This window comes from Crinia signifera, chromosome 1 (genome assembly GCF_055691185.1).
Source record: "Crinia signifera chromosome 1, ASM5569118v1, whole genome shotgun sequence".
NCBI lineage: Eukaryota > Metazoa > Chordata > Amphibia > Anura > Myobatrachidae > Crinia > Crinia signifera.
Genome location: NC_139217.1, coordinates 451,237,494 through 451,255,285, shown reverse-complemented (window position 1 = coordinate 451,255,285; position 17,792 = coordinate 451,237,494). Strand labels below are relative to the sequence as shown.

Below are 17,792 nucleotides of genomic sequence, written 5' to 3'. Positions count from 1 at the left end.
GTTCCAACCCACCGAAACTGTTTATATTTATTTTACTTTCTGTTTACATCCATTATTCTAAGCTATTAATGGTAAATTATAAACAGTGATAGATAGATCTATCTATCTATCGCAAGTTACAGCATGGAAGGTTTTCCAGCTGGCAACACAATGGCTTCACAATATGGGTACACTCCAGAGATCCCTAGCGTAATCCCCATATTCCCACAGCCTATTGCCCAACCACTAAAAGGTATTGGGAACCCTCACCCTCTGTTCTGAACAAACATATAACAGGAAACCACAGGTGTTGTTAATTAGCAGACAGTAATTCACAATAGATCTTAGCAAAACCCGGACTGGATCTAAACAGTCCTACTTCCGCTCTAAACCCTGGACTGGATAATCCACATTCACTTCATGTGGAATTATGCTGTCCCTGCCACAATATATAAAATAGAGACTAACCTGCAGTACATTGCGCTCTGACTCCTCTCCGGTGATCACCTCCACTTGATCCAGTTCATACTTTAGTCTCGGCCGGGAGGTGTAGGCTGCGGCAGACTCTATTAGGCTTTTATGCGATCGGTGTTCTATAAAGCAACAGACCAAATCAGTTTTAGTGGTTTGTTCCCAATTGTAAAGCACTACTGGAATATGTCGCTATATAAAGAGTTACTCTGACTAAATCCTAAATGGACTAAGGGGGATATGTATCAAACCTTGGAGAGATATACAGGACCGCCAGTCAGCTTTTAACTGCCATTTTCCAGGCTGTGTTTGAAGGTGATGGTTGGTACGTTATCTCTCTCCAAGGATTGATACATCTAACTCTATGAACCTATAAGTGCGTTTGGATGCGGCTACGAAGTGAATCAGGCATTTGGGCCCCATTTATCAATGCGTGATAAAACTCGCTGTGGACAATAAAACTCATTACGTGTGATAAATGGTTCTCCAGCCAATCACCTCCCAAATGTCATTTTTCAAACACATGACCGGTTGGAGCTGAGAACGCATCTGTAGATGCACCGACACAGTAGGAAAGGGTCTGTCACAAGTACCGTAAAACATTTTGGACCAGTCTGTTTGTGAATATTGATTTAGTCTAGAACGTGGGGGTATGCTGCAGACCGGTTGGGGGTACTTGAAAATATTATTGGTAATGGTGAAAGAAGTAGTCTCCTGATGGCGGAAGAAGTCTCCCATTTCCAATGAATAACGTTGGATCACTTCCGCTTCAGTCTGCAGCGTCATCATCGTCTGCTCGTGCTTTTGCCTGATCAGCAATCCACTGGGAGCTACCTGCTCTGCCCTCAGACATCAGCGATCATCTGCCCCGCACTGACACGGGTGGGGGAAGCAGCGGCATTAATCCTACAGGCGTTAGTGGGAACCCCGGAGACAGTACTCAGCCATCCGCCAGACACAGAGGGACCCGATTCCAGACCGCACACTAATCCTCCGCTACCGGAGACAGTACACAGCCAGCGGCCAGACACCGAGGGACCCGATTCAAGACCGCACACTAATCCTCCGCTACCGGAGACAGTACACAGCCAGCGGCCAGACACCGAGAGACCAGATTCCAGACCGCACACTAATCCTCCGCTACCGGAGACAGTACACAGCCAGCGGCCAGACACCGAGGGACCCGATTCCAGACCGCACACTAATCCTCCGCTACCGGAGACAGTACACAGCCAGTGGCCAGACACCGAGGGACCCGATTCCAGATCGCACACTACTCCTCCGCTACCGGAGACAGTACACAGCCAACGGCCAGACACAGAGGGACCCGATTCCTGACCGCACACTACTCCTCCGCTACCGGAGACAGTACACAGCCAGCGGCCAGACACAGAGGGACCCGATTCCAGACCGCACACTAATCCTCCACTACCGGAGACAGTACACAGCCAGCGGCCAGACACAGAGGGACCCGATTCCAGACGGCACACTAATCCTCAGCTACCGGAGACAGTACACAGCCAGCGGCCAGACACAGAGGGACCCGATTCCTGACCGCACACTACTCCTCCGCTACCGGAGACAGTACACAGCCAGCAGCCAGACACAGAGGGACCCGATTCCTGACCGCACACTACTCCTCCGCTACCGGAGACAGTACACAGCCAGCGGCCAGACACAGAGGGACCCGATTCCTGACCGCACACTACTCCTCCGCTACCGGAGACAGTACACAGCCAGCAGCCAGACACAGAGGGACCCGATTCCTGACCGCACACTACTCCTCCGCTACCGGAGACAGTACACAGCCAGCGGCCAGACACCGAGGGACCCAATTCCAGACCGCACACTAATCCTCCGCTACCGGAGACAGTACAAAGCCAGGGGCCAGACACAGAGGGACCCGATTCCTGACCTCACGCTACTCCTTGATATAAGAACACGCACACCACTCACTCCCACTCTAAGAACTGTGGATACTGTGGCACTCATAAATGAAAAACCTAATCAAGGGGTAGGGGAGAGAAAAAACGGTTGGGAACCGCTGGTCTAGAAGACAGCAGGCTTCTCGGGAAATGGGCAACAAGCAATCACAGGCAGAGAACAGGAGACCCGTCTGCACTGTGAAAGGCACATGGAGTAATGACCTTTCATAGAAGCATAAACTGTAAATTAAACCATGTATATCACACTGCAATGGCCAATATGCATCTGCAATATATAGTGTAGTGCGGCGCACAGCAATATATACAGCGTCTTACTCGGATACGGCCAGTTCCTGTTACACGATCCCCTGGTTGACGCAGATTCCCGCTTGCACTGGGGGGCACTGGTTTGAGATGGAGTCGGTCTCTTGGGAATCTGAAAATAGAGTGAATAGTTTGGCACTCGGCTATAAATAAGCACATGTGATTTTATACAGTACATAGCCGCTTTCTTCTCACGTTTCCACCCAGCCATAGTGACAGTGTAATATATATATTTAAACGAGAAGATGCAGCAATCTGTGTGGTCTTCCTTGTTGCAGGACAGAGATCATACATGGCTTATGATGGAATATTGAGGTTATACCCTAGACAAGGCCTGAACTATCCGATAAAGTCGAGAGTTTAGCCTAAACAAGCAGTCATTTTATACGTGGATAAACTGTATTGCAATGCAAGTGGTGCGCATACATTGATATATTTTTTTTCTATGCAGGGTAAATACTGACTGCTATTGTATGTAATCCATAAACACTGGAAAGCTTTATTTTTACACCCGAGTTTGGACAAGCCTCTCCCAAATCTCTCTGCCCCACCTGACGTGAGTTTCTGATACATGGTAGAAAGAATCAGAGCCTCTAATGCGTGATAGGATTAAAATCACACATGTCAATCATGTGGGTTCCTCAGGCTAATGGGTATACATCTGGAACGTGGATGTGACTCTTCTGTGTATAACTAGGATCGTTTGCAGAGAGAGAAACGGAACTTGGCATTTCTTAGGCTGGCGATTGGTTCGCAGTCTCAGCCAGTTAGTGCAGATTTCCTATCTTGCAATTGACTGTTAAAAGCCCAACAGTAAGGATCCTGCCTTACAGGCGCTATTCTCCCTCATGGGGGTCCACGACCCCCATAGAGGGCGATTAGAACCTAAGCTGAGTTTGCCTAAGTGATAACAGCGCCTGAGTTCATGGAGGTGGGACTTTTTTTTTTTTTAAGTGACCTTTAAAAAAGAAGCCCCACCTCCGTGAACTCCGGCGCTGTTATATGTGCCCTGTGTATCTAATTAATAATGCATTTTATTTAAAAAAAAAGTCAAGATATTTTGACTACAACAACTACATTGGATGATCCTAAAAACACAAACATAACTGGGGGCTTGTCCTAGTCAGATTCTGCAGGAACTCACCATGACTCTCTTCTCCATGTTCTCCCCGAAGACAAAGTCGGCTTTGTATTTGAGCGGGACAAACATTTGCTCAAACGGCTGCGTTCTGGATAAAGAGAGAAAGAACAGTGAGAGGATTCAACCACAGCCATAACCGCAGCCAATCCACAACCATAAACAATATGGGTTTTGGGGTTAACCTGGTCACAGGACAATGGCCGTACTGGTGACCACGCGCAGGTTCTTGATATCTTAAGCCACAAACCCAGAGACGGCAGCCGAGTCTGGGCGCTGAGAGAACATCTCAGGACTCTAAGGAGACTTTTACTACGATGTTGTGTAACATTTCTATAAATGCTGAGCACAAGCCCGGCCCCCTCCTGCAGCCCTACCATGAATGCCAGACAGTTTACATAAAGGTCTCGATTGTAGTGAGTACATTTATTTATTAACAGTTTCTTCTATAGCGCAGCAAGTTCCGTTGCGCTTTACAATTAGAAATAGGGGTGAAATAAACTGGGTAGTTACAGGCAATTAAAATGGTTGGAGGGCCCTGCTCGCAAGCTTACATTCTATAGTTTAGGTCTGAAGTCCTGCACAAAAATCACCAGAAATAAGGCGACTGGCCATGTTACTGGTGATCTCCGCACACTGGTACAGTGATAGATTGTACTCGCTTCTGGCATCAACTAAAGTGGATTTGGCCCGGTCGGACGCTGCACATGGACCTACAAGTACCATCAGGTCTGCTCTTGAACTGCACACAAGTTAGAATGCCCAGAAATGACCAATAATATTGACAGGAGACGGATTCTCTAATAAACGCGGGCATCGCCGGCTACCACAGACATCATCGCATGTGCACTAACCTATGCAATAATTATGGCAAAGGACAGCTCTTGTGTTAAGAGGGGGGGGGGGGTCACGGTAGAACCCCATAGGCTTCTATGGGGCATCGCCAGCTTTTGCTGGCAATGCCCCCGTCGCAGTAACCTGGCAGGGGGTCTTTAGTGCATCCCACAATGCGTTAATGGGGTTTTTACCGCATTTTTTTTCTCTTTGATGCCTGCGCAGTTTGCTAAACTCGCCATATGTGCCCGTATTCCCGCTAACGGGCGAATGAGAAATAGGCTCAGTGGGCCCGATGTATTAAGCCTGACGAAGAGATAAACTAGAGATAAAGTGAAAGGAGATAACGCACCAGCCAATCAGCTGTGTTTGAAATCTGACAGTTGGGATCTGATTGGCTGGTGCTTTATCTCCTTCCACTTTATCTCTTCGCCAGGCTTAATACATCTGCCCCATTATCTCTTACTTTGATTTTCTTAAACATGATGGTATTATAATGGGAATAGTCAATTACTACATACATAATGGTGACTGGGCCTTTGGGCGAGATCTATCAGGCTTTGGAGGGAGATAAAACAGAAGCTGCCAAGGCATCCAAACCAACTTCTGGAAGACTGTGCTTGGTCAGGGGTTCTCAAAGTCGGTCCTCAGGACCCCACACAGTTCACGTTTTCCAGGTCACCCGGCAGGTGCACAGGTGCATTCATTACGCACTGACACATTTGAAAAGATCCTCACTTTTGATTTTGTGGTGAGACCTGCAAAACATGCACTGTGTGGGGTCCTGAGGACCCAGCTTGAAAACCTGCTAGATAAATGACAGCTGGGGACAGCTGTCTCCAAGGCTCGATACACCTCTCCCATGTGAAAAAGGAAGTCATTGTACTCTTTACAGGCAATAATCTAACTCAGGCTGTTCAGGATAAGACAATGATCCAGGCATGTACTAACCCTATCTTTGTAACACAGGTCCTCAGGACCCAAACAGTGCATGTTTTCCAGGTCTCCTCACAGAATCACAAGTGAAATAATTAGCCCCACCTGTGGATCTTTTTAAACATGTGGGATCTGCTGGGTGACCTGCAGAACGTGATCTGTTTGCGGACTTAGGGCGGGATGTATTAAAATACATCGCCGCCCGCCGTACTAACATATGCGGCTGGCATCGCGGTGCGGTGACGGAGGCCCCCCGCGATACCTGTACTGTGGTGTGTGGGGGGGTCTCAGTCACCTTCCTGCCGCCTCCTGCTCCCCTCACACCGGGGACAGCTAAGCAGGCTGTCCCCGGCGCCTCCTCCTCCCACCTGCAGCCGGAAGGAGGTCTGTCTGCTTCACTAGGGGGAGGAGGGGTTTACCTTCCGGGGTCCAGGAGGGAACGTTTCAGGAAGGTAAGCCGGAGGGAGGGGGAGAGGGGGTCGGCGAGGCGGTGGGTTTGCGTGGGAGGCGGCGAAAAGAAGCCCATAGGCTTCTATAGGGTATCGCCACCCAAAGGTGACGATACCCTACAATGCGGTATTCGTGTGGCCGGGTTTTGATACATAGGAAAATGAGGTAAAACTGGGGTTTCACCGCATTTTCAGTTTAATACATCTCGCCCATAGTTTGATAATTACTGGGCTACAACATACCGACCACTTAAGGTGCCCATACACTAGTGCGATTTCGATTACATCGGCCGATATATCGGATGAAATATCATGTGTTTGACATTAAATCCGATGCGCGCTCCCGAGTGCATCGGATCGGATCTAATAGATTGGATGTGCTGCTCATTAAATTTATCGTGGGCGCACTTGTCAAGTGCGAATTGTGGCTACTATTTAGCACATCAGATAAATTGCAGTCAATTTATCTGATGTGCTTAACATACCGGGAGAGGTGGGGTTTGGGCGCCAAGGCTGCTGTGTCTGCGTCCCTCTAGTGACGCGCGAGATGATGACATCATCATCTCGCAAGACCCGGGGAACTAGGAGATACGCAGTACAGCGGCAGGAAGTGGAACAACATTTCTCACTCTGACCAGGCAGAGCACACAGACAGACAGCGTAGTGTTCTGCCGGTCAGTCTCGCTACATACGCTCAATACATGGACCCTCTGCTCCGCCACCCCCACCCCCCCTCCCTCTCCTTCTCCATATCCCCCTCTGCCAGCAGGGGCAGGCCGGTGTCCCTCTCTCCGCCCCCCCCCCCCCTCCTACATTTACTCACAGTGCCTGGCCGTAACATGAGACGGTCTATAAAAGTATAGGCACATTAACCCTGTGCGCGCTGTCTCTGTACAGGTGAGCGTGCAGTAAGTACAGTGCGGCATTGTGCTTGCACAGCAGATAAACGTACTCTGCTGTCATTCAGCCCTCACTTCCTCCCTGTAACAACAAGCACACTGGCGGCAGCAGCAATGCTAGACTGCAGCACTGACTGAGACAGGGAATCAAAGCACAGTGTCCCCCTCCCTCTGTCCACAGCACCACTATACACACACATAGCAGTGTGACATGCAGTCACTATGCTAATGTCTTATATAATGACAGGCCGAAGCGTGGCGAGCGGACGTGTTACGCGTCCTCCCGCCCTTTTCATACCCCCACTATCCACGTCGACGTGGATAGTGGGGGTATGAAAAGTGCGGGAGGATGCGTAACACGTCCGCTCACAACGCTTTGGGCTGTCATGGATAGTGTCATGTCATAGATAAATCGGATTGTACGTGATGAGCATCAGATAAATTGCATGCAATTTATTGCATCTGATAAATTGCAGTCAATTTATCTGAGGCAAATTGGATGTACAAAATGGCACATCAAGTGTCAAATTGTATGTAGCCCTCCTGGGGAGCTGAATAAGAAGGGGTTTGTTTGCTAAGGGCAAACTAAAAGACAAATGTGCCTTTTTGGGCGCACTCTTTTATATATCAATTACTTGAAATGGTTATTCATTTAAGACATCACTTTTATTGGACTCTACACATAAAAAATTCAGAGGCAATTTGTAGCTATTTGGTTATACGGTCAAATCCGGGGAGCTGCCAGGGAAGTTCACGGGAAATCAGATGCAATTTATTGGGCAGATAAATCTTACTAGTGTATGGCCACCTTTGGAGTCATCAGATACAGGTGTCTGATAGGAAGCAAAGCATTAGCAAACCAAAATCAATTGCTGTTGAACGACAAATCTATTCCCCTCTGGTCTAAACATTTACAGCAGTCCTCAAAAGCATACGAACAGTTCAGGTTTTAGGGATTTCCATGCTTGAGCAAAGATGGTTCGATCAAAAAAACAGAGGTACTAAGTAAGTCACCTGTGCTCAAGTTAGGGCCTAACTTGTGCACAGGTGACTTACTTAGTACCTCCGTTATTTTGATCTAACCATCTGTGCTCAAGCATGGAAATCCCCAAAACCTGAACTGGACTGTTAGTGTTCCTTGATGACTGTGGTTGGGAATGCCTGTTTAACAGTGCTATCCTCTTACCTTGTTTCCATGGCCAAAGTATATGCAGATCCAGTGGGAGATTTTGGATGTCCGGCATTATTTACCAAAACACTGTTTTTTTCAGTAATAGCCTGTTAAATTAAATAAAAAACTGTAGTCACATTTCTAAAGGTGCACAACAGGGTTATCTGACTACAAAGGCGCACAAAAAAAAAAAAAAATATATCCAGCGAATTGTCAGTCAGGAAAATATTCTTTATTATTACACCTAAATAACAGTAATCCTGGGAGCAATAGCAAAGTGTCTGGCAGCCATTGTTGTTTGCCAACCAATGATTTTGAAATGGAGATAAAAGGAGAAGATATTTCAAACTTTGCCGATAAATCACCAATCAGCTCTTAACTGCTATTTTACAGGCTGTTTGAAAAATGACAGTTAGAAATGGAATGATTGGGGACTTATCTCTTCTCAACTTATACTCTCGACAATCATTGATACATATACCCCAAAGATTTTAAATAGATTTAACCTGGGTACACACTGGAGTGTTGTCGGCCCAATATGTTGTATTCGGGCGAATCATAATGACATATTGCAACCAATCAGCTGCTTTGTTATATTTTAGACACAGTATTTCTCATTCCATCTCCATATGTACATACAAGCATAGTACCTTAGGATCAGGCGGACATCTACTGAGTACCATCCCAGTTTCGGTTTCCTCCGCGTCTTTGCACCCAGATACTTGCGGAGGCTGTAATGTTGCTGGTTTAATCACCGTCCAGGAATGCAAACCTGCAAATATTTTTCGAGTCAGTTTTCATGCAGAAAAATATTTTTACCGTAACAGATATTGGCGGAATACCAGATACTACAATTGTTTTTACACGGCCATTTTTTGCACAAGATCACAGGGATATGGGAACTGATCCCGGATCCACATGTTTATTGCAACTGTTTAAAGAAAACGGCAGTTATCAGGAATTTTGTTTCTCCTTCCTCTTACAGGTTAAACATCCCCAATAGTGCCGGCAATCAGGGGTAAATAAAATTACACTCTGTGGGGGTAAGATAGCAATAGAAATCCCATCTTAGTAAATGTATCCAATCATACCTGATTGACCACAGTCAGAACCCCGCCCCTTGCAGCAGAATGCTGTAATTGGTCGGGGTCATTTTGGCTCAGACCTCTTCTATATACCCACAAAACATGTCAGTATGCATCTAGGGGGTGGGGCCTAATTACACAATTTACATGGACACGCCCACAAGAAGAGCAGCTTCCTGCTATGGTTTTGTGTGGCGATTACAGAGTGGGATGTATTATGGACGCATGGCACCTTATGGCCAGATAAGGCGCTCACAAGGGGTGGAACGTGTTTGAGCGATATGCGCTCATCTTCTAGCAATTCTTTGACCTGAGTTAGATGGAGCAGATAGAATGTGTGCGTTTTGTTACATGTGCAATCACTAATAATGTGCCTGATCCCTACAGAGGTCGGGGACATACGGCGCAGGGGTGAGAAGGTTCGTCAGAATCCCGTTCCGCACTTACCATTGTCCCTGCCACACTGTGTAGGAGGCTCCTGCAGCATTGACGGAGGCATGAAAACATTGTTCTTTAATGCTGTGAAGAAATGAAAAAGGCAAATATAATTTAAAAAAATAAAAATGTTATAATAATGAGAGTACACATAAAAAAGATAATTACCTAATGCTGGTAAGTAAGCAGCTGCAGCTGCAGCGACACACACACACACACACACACACACACACACACACACACACACACACACACACACACACACACACACACACACACATATTAGGTGTACTAGACTGGAGAGAGCAGTAAAGTGATGGAGATAACATACCAGCTCATAACTGTCATTTTTCAAATGACAGTTAGGAACATATTGACAGGTACCCCTGAAAACATCTACTGCACCACTAGCTACTGAGTGCACCCCCCCCCCCCCATATGCCTAGCAGTGCATTAAACGGCTGATTGGCCACCTCTGCCAGCTGTGACTCCGCCTACCATTGCTTGCCGCACTAGTGTGACCCACCCACTGATATGGCTGTGTGCCAATGCCGCCTGCTTGTGCTTTGGCCTATATTACCATATACTTAATCCCTAAAGTATGATGGCTTTTAGGATTTTTGTTTCCTCCAACGCCCCACGCCCCCCCCCCCCTCCCTGCGTCCTTCCTGCTGGCAAGGTTACCCTTTTAATGCGAGCAGTGACAGATGAAAAGAGTTATCCGCTTTGCTGGAGGCTCTCACACAATGCCGGGGGAGTCATTCGCTCATTATGCTGGTACCATAATGACTGCTGGCTCTTACCTGGCTGATTTGGAGGGAAGGCCGTCAGGAAGCTGAAAGAGGAAGAGCGAACTCGCTTGTCCGAGACGCCATTACCTGAAAACAGGAGAACAGCAAATATTATTAGAAGATTCCGCAGAGAGACCCATAGTAGACGCCAGCAAATAATAATAATAATAATAAGTGATTAATGGTTGATAAATAAGCTTTAGTGTGGGCTACAGAGATGTACAGGTGCGTACACACAGAATGATGCCGAAGCGATCAGACATCGCTCACGAGTGTATCAAATCATTCATCGTGCATACACGCGGAACGATTTGATACACTTCACAAAATATAGGATTATGATCTTCCTGCATAAATGAAAGATCATATACTATCGTTAACAATCGACGAGTACGCGCACAACGATGCATGGAACGATTAGAATGATTGGTCGTTCCCATCGATTGGGAACGCGCGCATTGGGCCTTATTCTGGTTGAATCGCTCGGGCGTGAATTCGCCCCCTTGCGAGTCATCCAGACCCCGCCCGGCGAACGGTGGTACGCCCACCCCCATTCGTACGCCAGGTTCGTTCGGCACGCGAATGGAAGTTTTACATAAACAACCATTCGCATGCCAGTGGGAACCTCCCCAATCTTTCGATGGTAGCCGACCATCGAATGATGGGAAAGACATATGCATATGTACGGGGGGTCCAGCCCACTCGTACATATGAGCGAAGAAATGCAGTGATATGGGCGGGCAGCTGACATCCGGTTAGGTCAGCTGCCCGCCCCCCGCACGTGCGTCAGGACCGCATTACCATATGTATGCCCAGCATTACATATGGTATGCATATGCCAATGCCCCTGGCCAGTAACCCCCCCCCCCCCAGAAGGCAGGTAGTGTGCACTCTGCGAAAAACTTACACCAAATTCGCTCGCTACCAATGTATACACATGCGCAGAAATGCTGCTGCATATGCAAAACATCGGTTCTCAGGGTGAATTCACGCCTGAGCGAGTCAACCAGAATAAGGCCCATTGTCCTTCAAATCGTTCCATGTGTACGCTCCTTAACAGTTATCAAAATTTGGAATATTTTCTCTATGCTTTAAAACCAAATAAAAGTTCAGTTTATCAGCCTGATATAGGAGAGATCGGAATATCCTACCAGTCTCGGCAGAAGAGTGGGTGGGCCTACAGGTAAACGAGGACGATCGCAGCCTCTTTTCCGGATAAGCACAGAAACCTGCGGTGCAGGAAATACACAGTGTTTACATGAACACAGTCATTTACAACGTTTCTTATTTTATATACAGTAGCAATTGCGCAGACTTCAGGGAACAGCGACCGGCTGCATCAGATGGATTCAAAACAAATCCCATTAACTTGTATCTCAGTTCTGTTCCGCCACCGTGCTAGTGAACTGCGAACGGATCGCCACCAGTGATCCACCCGCAAATCTATACGCAGTTCAGGAACCATCAAACGATCTGTGCAAATTTGAGTAGTTCTAACCCTTCCACAACTCTACAGAAACAGGCTGATCGAGGCTGGCGCTGATGTCACAGACCATCCCTTAAAATGCGTGGAAACACCTGGTCCGGTTACCACCCACAAACTTCGATTTCCCGTCAGTCAAATTGTGAGGGGATTGTGTTGTTATTTGGGCTCGTGCATGCATGCTACAATCCTGCGCAGTCATTTGATAATCACACTGATTGTGAATTCGCAAAATTAACTATTAATCAGGCCCTTATTTTGTAGAGATGTGCAGGTTCTGATTTACTCTGATTTCAAAGCAGGATTTTATTGGCTACCCCAAATCACATGACAGTTGTTGACAGTTGATAGCCAATAAGATCCTGCTTTGAAATCAGAGTAAATCAGAACCTGCACATCTCTATTATTTTGTATGCAGAGTTTGCACCTTTTGCAATGATGACTTCTGCACTAAGCAGATGTAAATGTCAATACTAGTGGGCTGTGGGCGATGTGGTCACATATATGCGTAGCGCTCAGAATACCACAATTGCGACTGCTTTACGTGTGAGGCAGTCAGGACTTCTGTCTCCAATTGTGACATAAGATAGTTGTTCCTCATGCGGAACTACATATCCCAGCATGCCCAGTCACAGTTTTGCTATTAGGTTGTGCTAAAACTGTGAATGGCATGCTGGGATATGTAGTTCCACATAAGTGCCCTTTTTGCATGCTCAAGGAGATACATAACTATAATAGCAATGGAATAACCAAATCACATTATAAATGGATAAAAGGAATTACTACAATTATATCATTTAATAAAAAGGCTAATGCTGCTCTTGACCTCTATGGGGGAATCCACATTTTTTGCGCAACGATGGCCACAAGATGGCGCACGACTTAAATAAGCAAATGAAGCGCCTGATTCAGATCTGTGTGCTTATATACTCGCAGCCGAGCTAACAGGTCAGCGCCGACCCAATGAATCATCGTCCATCGAATGATTTTTCTCCCCGTCGGAAATAAAAAGGTCTAAATTGACTTTTATTTCCATCGATGATTGCCGAATTTGGGACGGCCGCTGACGTCATGTAATAAATAATGGTCTCTGTGGGATGCAGATTTTTACAGAAAAGAATGGATTGTCATATGGTGGTGCACCATTTATAGAAAAGAGTCATAAAATTTACCTTTTATTATTTTTATTTTAAAAGTGAAGAACACGAAATATGACAAACAACAAATAACATTAACACAAGTGAAAACAGTGTGCTATTAAAAGGCACGTGCGAGTTCCCGGAGCAAATTCCCTCTATTCAATATTATCAATTACACTACTAGCTTTCTCCTTCTTGACCTTTAACCCCTTCCTGACAGAGCCATTTTTTTCAAATCTGACATGTTTCACTTAAGTGGGGATAACTTTTTTTTGCTTTTACTTATCCCAGTGATTTTGAGACTGTTTTCTCGTGACACATTGTACTTCAAATTAGTGGTAAATTTGGGTCGATACAGTCTGTGTTTTTTTGTGAAAAATACCAAAATGTCATGAAAAAATGGAAAATTTAGCAATTTGCAAAATGTCACATTTTCTGCTTGTGAGACAAATAAACATACCACTCAAAATAGTTAATAACTAACAAAGACCATATGTCTACTTTATGTTGCAATCATTATTTCAACCTCCTTTTCATTTTTTTGGACACTAGGAGGCTTCAAATATGGATAGCAAATTCTCAAATTTTCAAGAAAATTTCAAACACTGATTTTTTTAGGGACCAGTTCAGTTCTGATGTGACTTTGAGGGACTTGTATGTGAGACACCCCCATAAATGATGCCATTTCAAAAACTGCACCCCCCACAGTATTCAAAACAGCATTTTGGAAGTTTGTTAATCCTTTATGTGTTTCACAGGAATTAAAACAAAGTGTCGGTGAAATTTCAAAATTTCTTTTTTTTTTGCAGAGTTTCAATTTTAATACATTTTTCTAACGAATACAGTAGATTTTACTAGAGAAATGTGACTAAAAATTGATTCCCCCAATTCTTTTGTTTTCATAAATATCCTATATGTGGCCCTAGTGTGCACGTTGACCAAACCACAGGCTTCATAATAGAAGGAGCACCTACTTGATTTTGGAGCCTCCTTTTTATGAGATTTTTTTTTAGGCACCATGTAGGTTTCTAGGCACCATAAGTGCTAAAAGTTAGGAACCTCCCCCACAAGTCACCCCATTTTGCAAACTACACCCTTCAGGGAATTCATTTAGGGGTATAGTGTACATTTCAAACCCCTAGGGGTTTCACCAATTTTGATACAACTGGGCTGTGAAAATGAAAAAATTTAATTTTTCATTTTCACAGCTCAGTTGTATCAAAATTGGTGAAACCCCTGGGGGTTTGAAATGTACACTATACCCCCTGAAGGGTGTAGTTTGCAAAATGGGGTCACTTGTGGGGGGGTTCCACTGTATGGGTGCTTCAGGGGTCATTCAACCAGAATCTGTGCTGCAAAATCCAAAAATCACTCCTTCCCTTCTGAGTCCTGCCATGCACCCAACTGGTATTTTTTGGTCACATGTGAGGCATTGCCATACTCGGGAGAAATTGGGGCACAGATTTTGGGGTGCTTTGTCTCCTTTATTCCTTGTGAAAATGAAAAATTTTGAGCCAGATCTGCATTTTTGTGTAAAAAAATGTAATTTTTTACACAAAAATGCAGATCTGGCTCAAAATTTTTCATTTTCACAAGGAATGAAGGAGACAAAGCACCCCAAAATCTGTGCCCCAATTTCTCCCGAGTATGGCAATGCCTCACATGTGACCAAAAAATACCAGTTGGGTGCATGGCAGGACTCAGAAGGGAAGGAGTGATATTTGGTGGTGGAATGAATGGTGGGTGCTATGTCGCATTAGCAAGACCCCCGAAGCACCAATACAGTGGAACCCCCCCACATGTGACCCCATTTTGGTCACCAGCTTTGGGAGGGGGGCTGGCGCTGCGGCTGGTGGGGGGGTGGAAGGGGTGCTGGCGCTGCGGCAGCCGGGTGGGTGGGAGGGAGGGGGGGCTGCCGGGTGGGAGGGGGGGGGGGGCTGGCGATCGGTGGTGAACGGTGCTGTACTTAACAGCACCGATCACTGTGTTACCGAGCGGCTTAGCCGCCGGTAACACAGAAAACGCTGCAATTGGCTGTTCACATTTGAACAGCCAATCGCAGCGATCGCCGCGAGGGGGGGATGTCTGCTGTCAGGGACAGCAGACATCTCCAAACTGTCTACGCTTCGTAGGTCTTCCTCAGGGCCCTACGAAGCGTACGCCGGCCGACCCAGCCGTGCGCACGTTCCTCCAGCAATTCCCTACCCCCCTTTTTTTGTGTTCTATGAAATGTATTTATTAGTCCTTTTCAGGACTCTAATGTATTAGCAGCCTCTTGTCACTAGTCACCCTAAGACCACGCCAGCAGCAGTACGAGCTGACAGTGGCACAGGGTTGGACTCAAAGACATACGGCAACTGAAATCCTGTTTGCGGCACTTGTCCCTAGGACAGGGAGTGCGCGCCGATAGCTACCTGTTATACGGAGAACGGACGGCTCCCCGCTAGCTGTACGAGACCATAGTATCAGGTCGACAGCACGGGGTTCTACCTAGTACCTGTGATACTATTGTTACTGTTACCACCAGCCTCTCCTTTTGGGGGAATCATTGCATACCGTCCATATAGGGCAGGTTTAAGCTGTACTGGTTAAAGAGTCTCCCTGCGACCGCAACTATAAGCTATATTCTCAATAAACGGCGTAAGGAAATAACTCCACACCATCAGCTTAATTAATAACCCTAGCCCAGGTAGCAATGTTTATCCGGGCATTGAATTGATTCACTAGCAGTAACCCATACATATAATAGAGGTGCTGCATCACCCTAAAAACCCGCTCTGTAAGCACTGATTTAATAGTGACCTCAGACGGAAAGGGGTAACCGATTAGTGATATTACTGCATTTCTGTGATAACACACAGCTCAATTGTATTATCAATATACAAATAATACAAACAGCAACACGCCAGATAAACTGGTAATTAATTCAATCTCAACCAATTGAGTACCAAACACCGCATCCAAGTAGCTAACAGACAGGCTGTTACATTTGTATATAGAACACAAACCTATTTGTATATAGAACACAAACCTATTTAAGATTGACACACTTCTCTCCTCAAACAATTGTTTAAAGGTCAAGAAGGAGAAAGCTAGTAGTGTAATTGATAATATTGAATAGAGGGAATTTGCTCCGGGAACTCGCACGTGCCTTTTAATAGCACACTGTTTTCACTTGTGTTAATGTTATTTGTTGTTTGTCATATTTCGTGTTCTTCTCTTTTAAAATAAAAATAATAAAAAGGTAAATTTTATGACTCTTTTCTATAAATGGTGCACCACCATATGACAATCCATTCTCTTTTCTGTAAAAATCTCATTAAATAAATTGTCGGTGGGAGCACACCCCTGGATCTAATAGAAACTGAATAAACTTGACCAGAGGGGGCCAATTGAATAAATGAAAAAATTATTCTGATATCCATCTCCCTTCCTGTGCAACTGATCACCAAAAGCTCCTACATATCTGTGGGATGCAGTCAGGCTGAACGGAACTCTACTCACCATGTTCTGTATTTGGTACCAGGTCTCCGGCTTGTCTCTACACACAAAGGCAAAAATATATACAGTTAACTCATATAAGCATTGTCGGAGATGTTTTACCTATAGGATATGTATAAAGACATTTACAATTAATTTAAAGAAGGATAACTTTAAATCATTATACTGTATTGAGTTGTAAGGTAATTAAGCCCCAGAATAGTAATTATCGCCTCCAGAGTCATGGCCTCCTATCGAACATCCCTCCACCTTCGCTGGGAGAAGTAGGTTACGGGTAAAATAAACAGGAAGCATTCTCTATCCCACCGTTAAGAACTTTATCCGCACTAGGTATACAATAGCGCTACATAAGCTTCGGACTTAACAAACGACAGGAGAAAATGTACCTTAAATGGTCGCTCTTTCTTTTCAGGAACAAACGCTGGCTGAGCAATGAAAGTTTTATCTGCAAAACAAGAGGCATGTGACAGATGAATTCACTGGTAGCGTTCATGTAAATATAGAACAGTCACCGGCTTTGTGTACCAGTGATAAACCAAACTGGGTTTTTATTGTTTATTGGGCAGCAAGCATGGATGAACTTGGCAAGGGGTCCTCAAACTATTTTGCTCTGGGACCCCATCAGACAATATAAATAATGACAGCAAGTTACTGCAGAAGGTCATGACATCACATGTGTAGTCAGCAGACAGCACATACATGGCAGCATTGTGGAGACACAGAGTAATGGGAGGAGTCTAATATACCATAACCCATCACATCACAAGTGTAGTCAGCAGACAGCACATACATGGCAGCATTGTGGAGACACATAGTGATGGGAGGAGTCTAATATACCATAACCCATCACATCACAAGTGTAGTCAGCACATACATGGCAGCATTGTGGAGACACAGAGTAATGGGAGGAGTCTAATATACCATAACCCATCACATCACAAGTGTAGTCAGCAGACAGCACATACATGGAAGCATTGTGGAGACACAGAGTGATGGGAGGAGTCTAATATACCATAATCCATCACATCACAAGTGTAGTCAGCAGACAGCACATACATGGCAGCATTGTGGAGACACAGAGTGATGGGAGGAGTCTAAAATTCAACAGATTTTATGACTCCTTGAATCACTAACTGAGATTATAGCCGGTCATCAGCCTGATAGTCAGCAACACGGAGTCGCAAGCCCATGCTGAGAATTTCGGGACCCACAGTTTGAGAACCGCTGAACTA

The 17,792-nt window shown here is 45.5% G+C and overlaps 1 protein-coding gene across 1 annotated transcript in view; it reads right to left on the bottom strand.

Annotated features, from left to right (window-relative positions):
* Positions 1 to 17,792, bottom strand: part of RANBP3L (RAN binding protein 3 like) — a 45,274-nt gene that overhangs the window by 11,906 nt on the left and 15,576 nt on the right. The window contains exons 2-11 of the mRNA XM_083154720.1: positions 16,947 to 17,005; positions 16,564 to 16,600; positions 11,589 to 11,666; positions 10,450 to 10,524; positions 9,659 to 9,730; positions 8,777 to 8,898; positions 8,142 to 8,233; positions 3,844 to 3,928; positions 2,712 to 2,811; positions 448 to 572 (exon numbers count right to left, since the gene is read on the bottom strand). Of these exons, the coding sequence (XP_083010846.1) occupies positions 448 to 572; positions 2,712 to 2,811; positions 3,844 to 3,928; positions 8,142 to 8,233; positions 8,777 to 8,898; positions 9,659 to 9,730; positions 10,450 to 10,524; positions 11,589 to 11,666; positions 16,564 to 16,600; positions 16,947 to 17,005 (845 nt within the window). The remainder of the gene's footprint in view (positions 1 to 447; positions 573 to 2,711; positions 2,812 to 3,843; positions 3,929 to 8,141; positions 8,234 to 8,776; positions 8,899 to 9,658; positions 9,731 to 10,449; positions 10,525 to 11,588; positions 11,667 to 16,563; positions 16,601 to 16,946; positions 17,006 to 17,792) is intronic.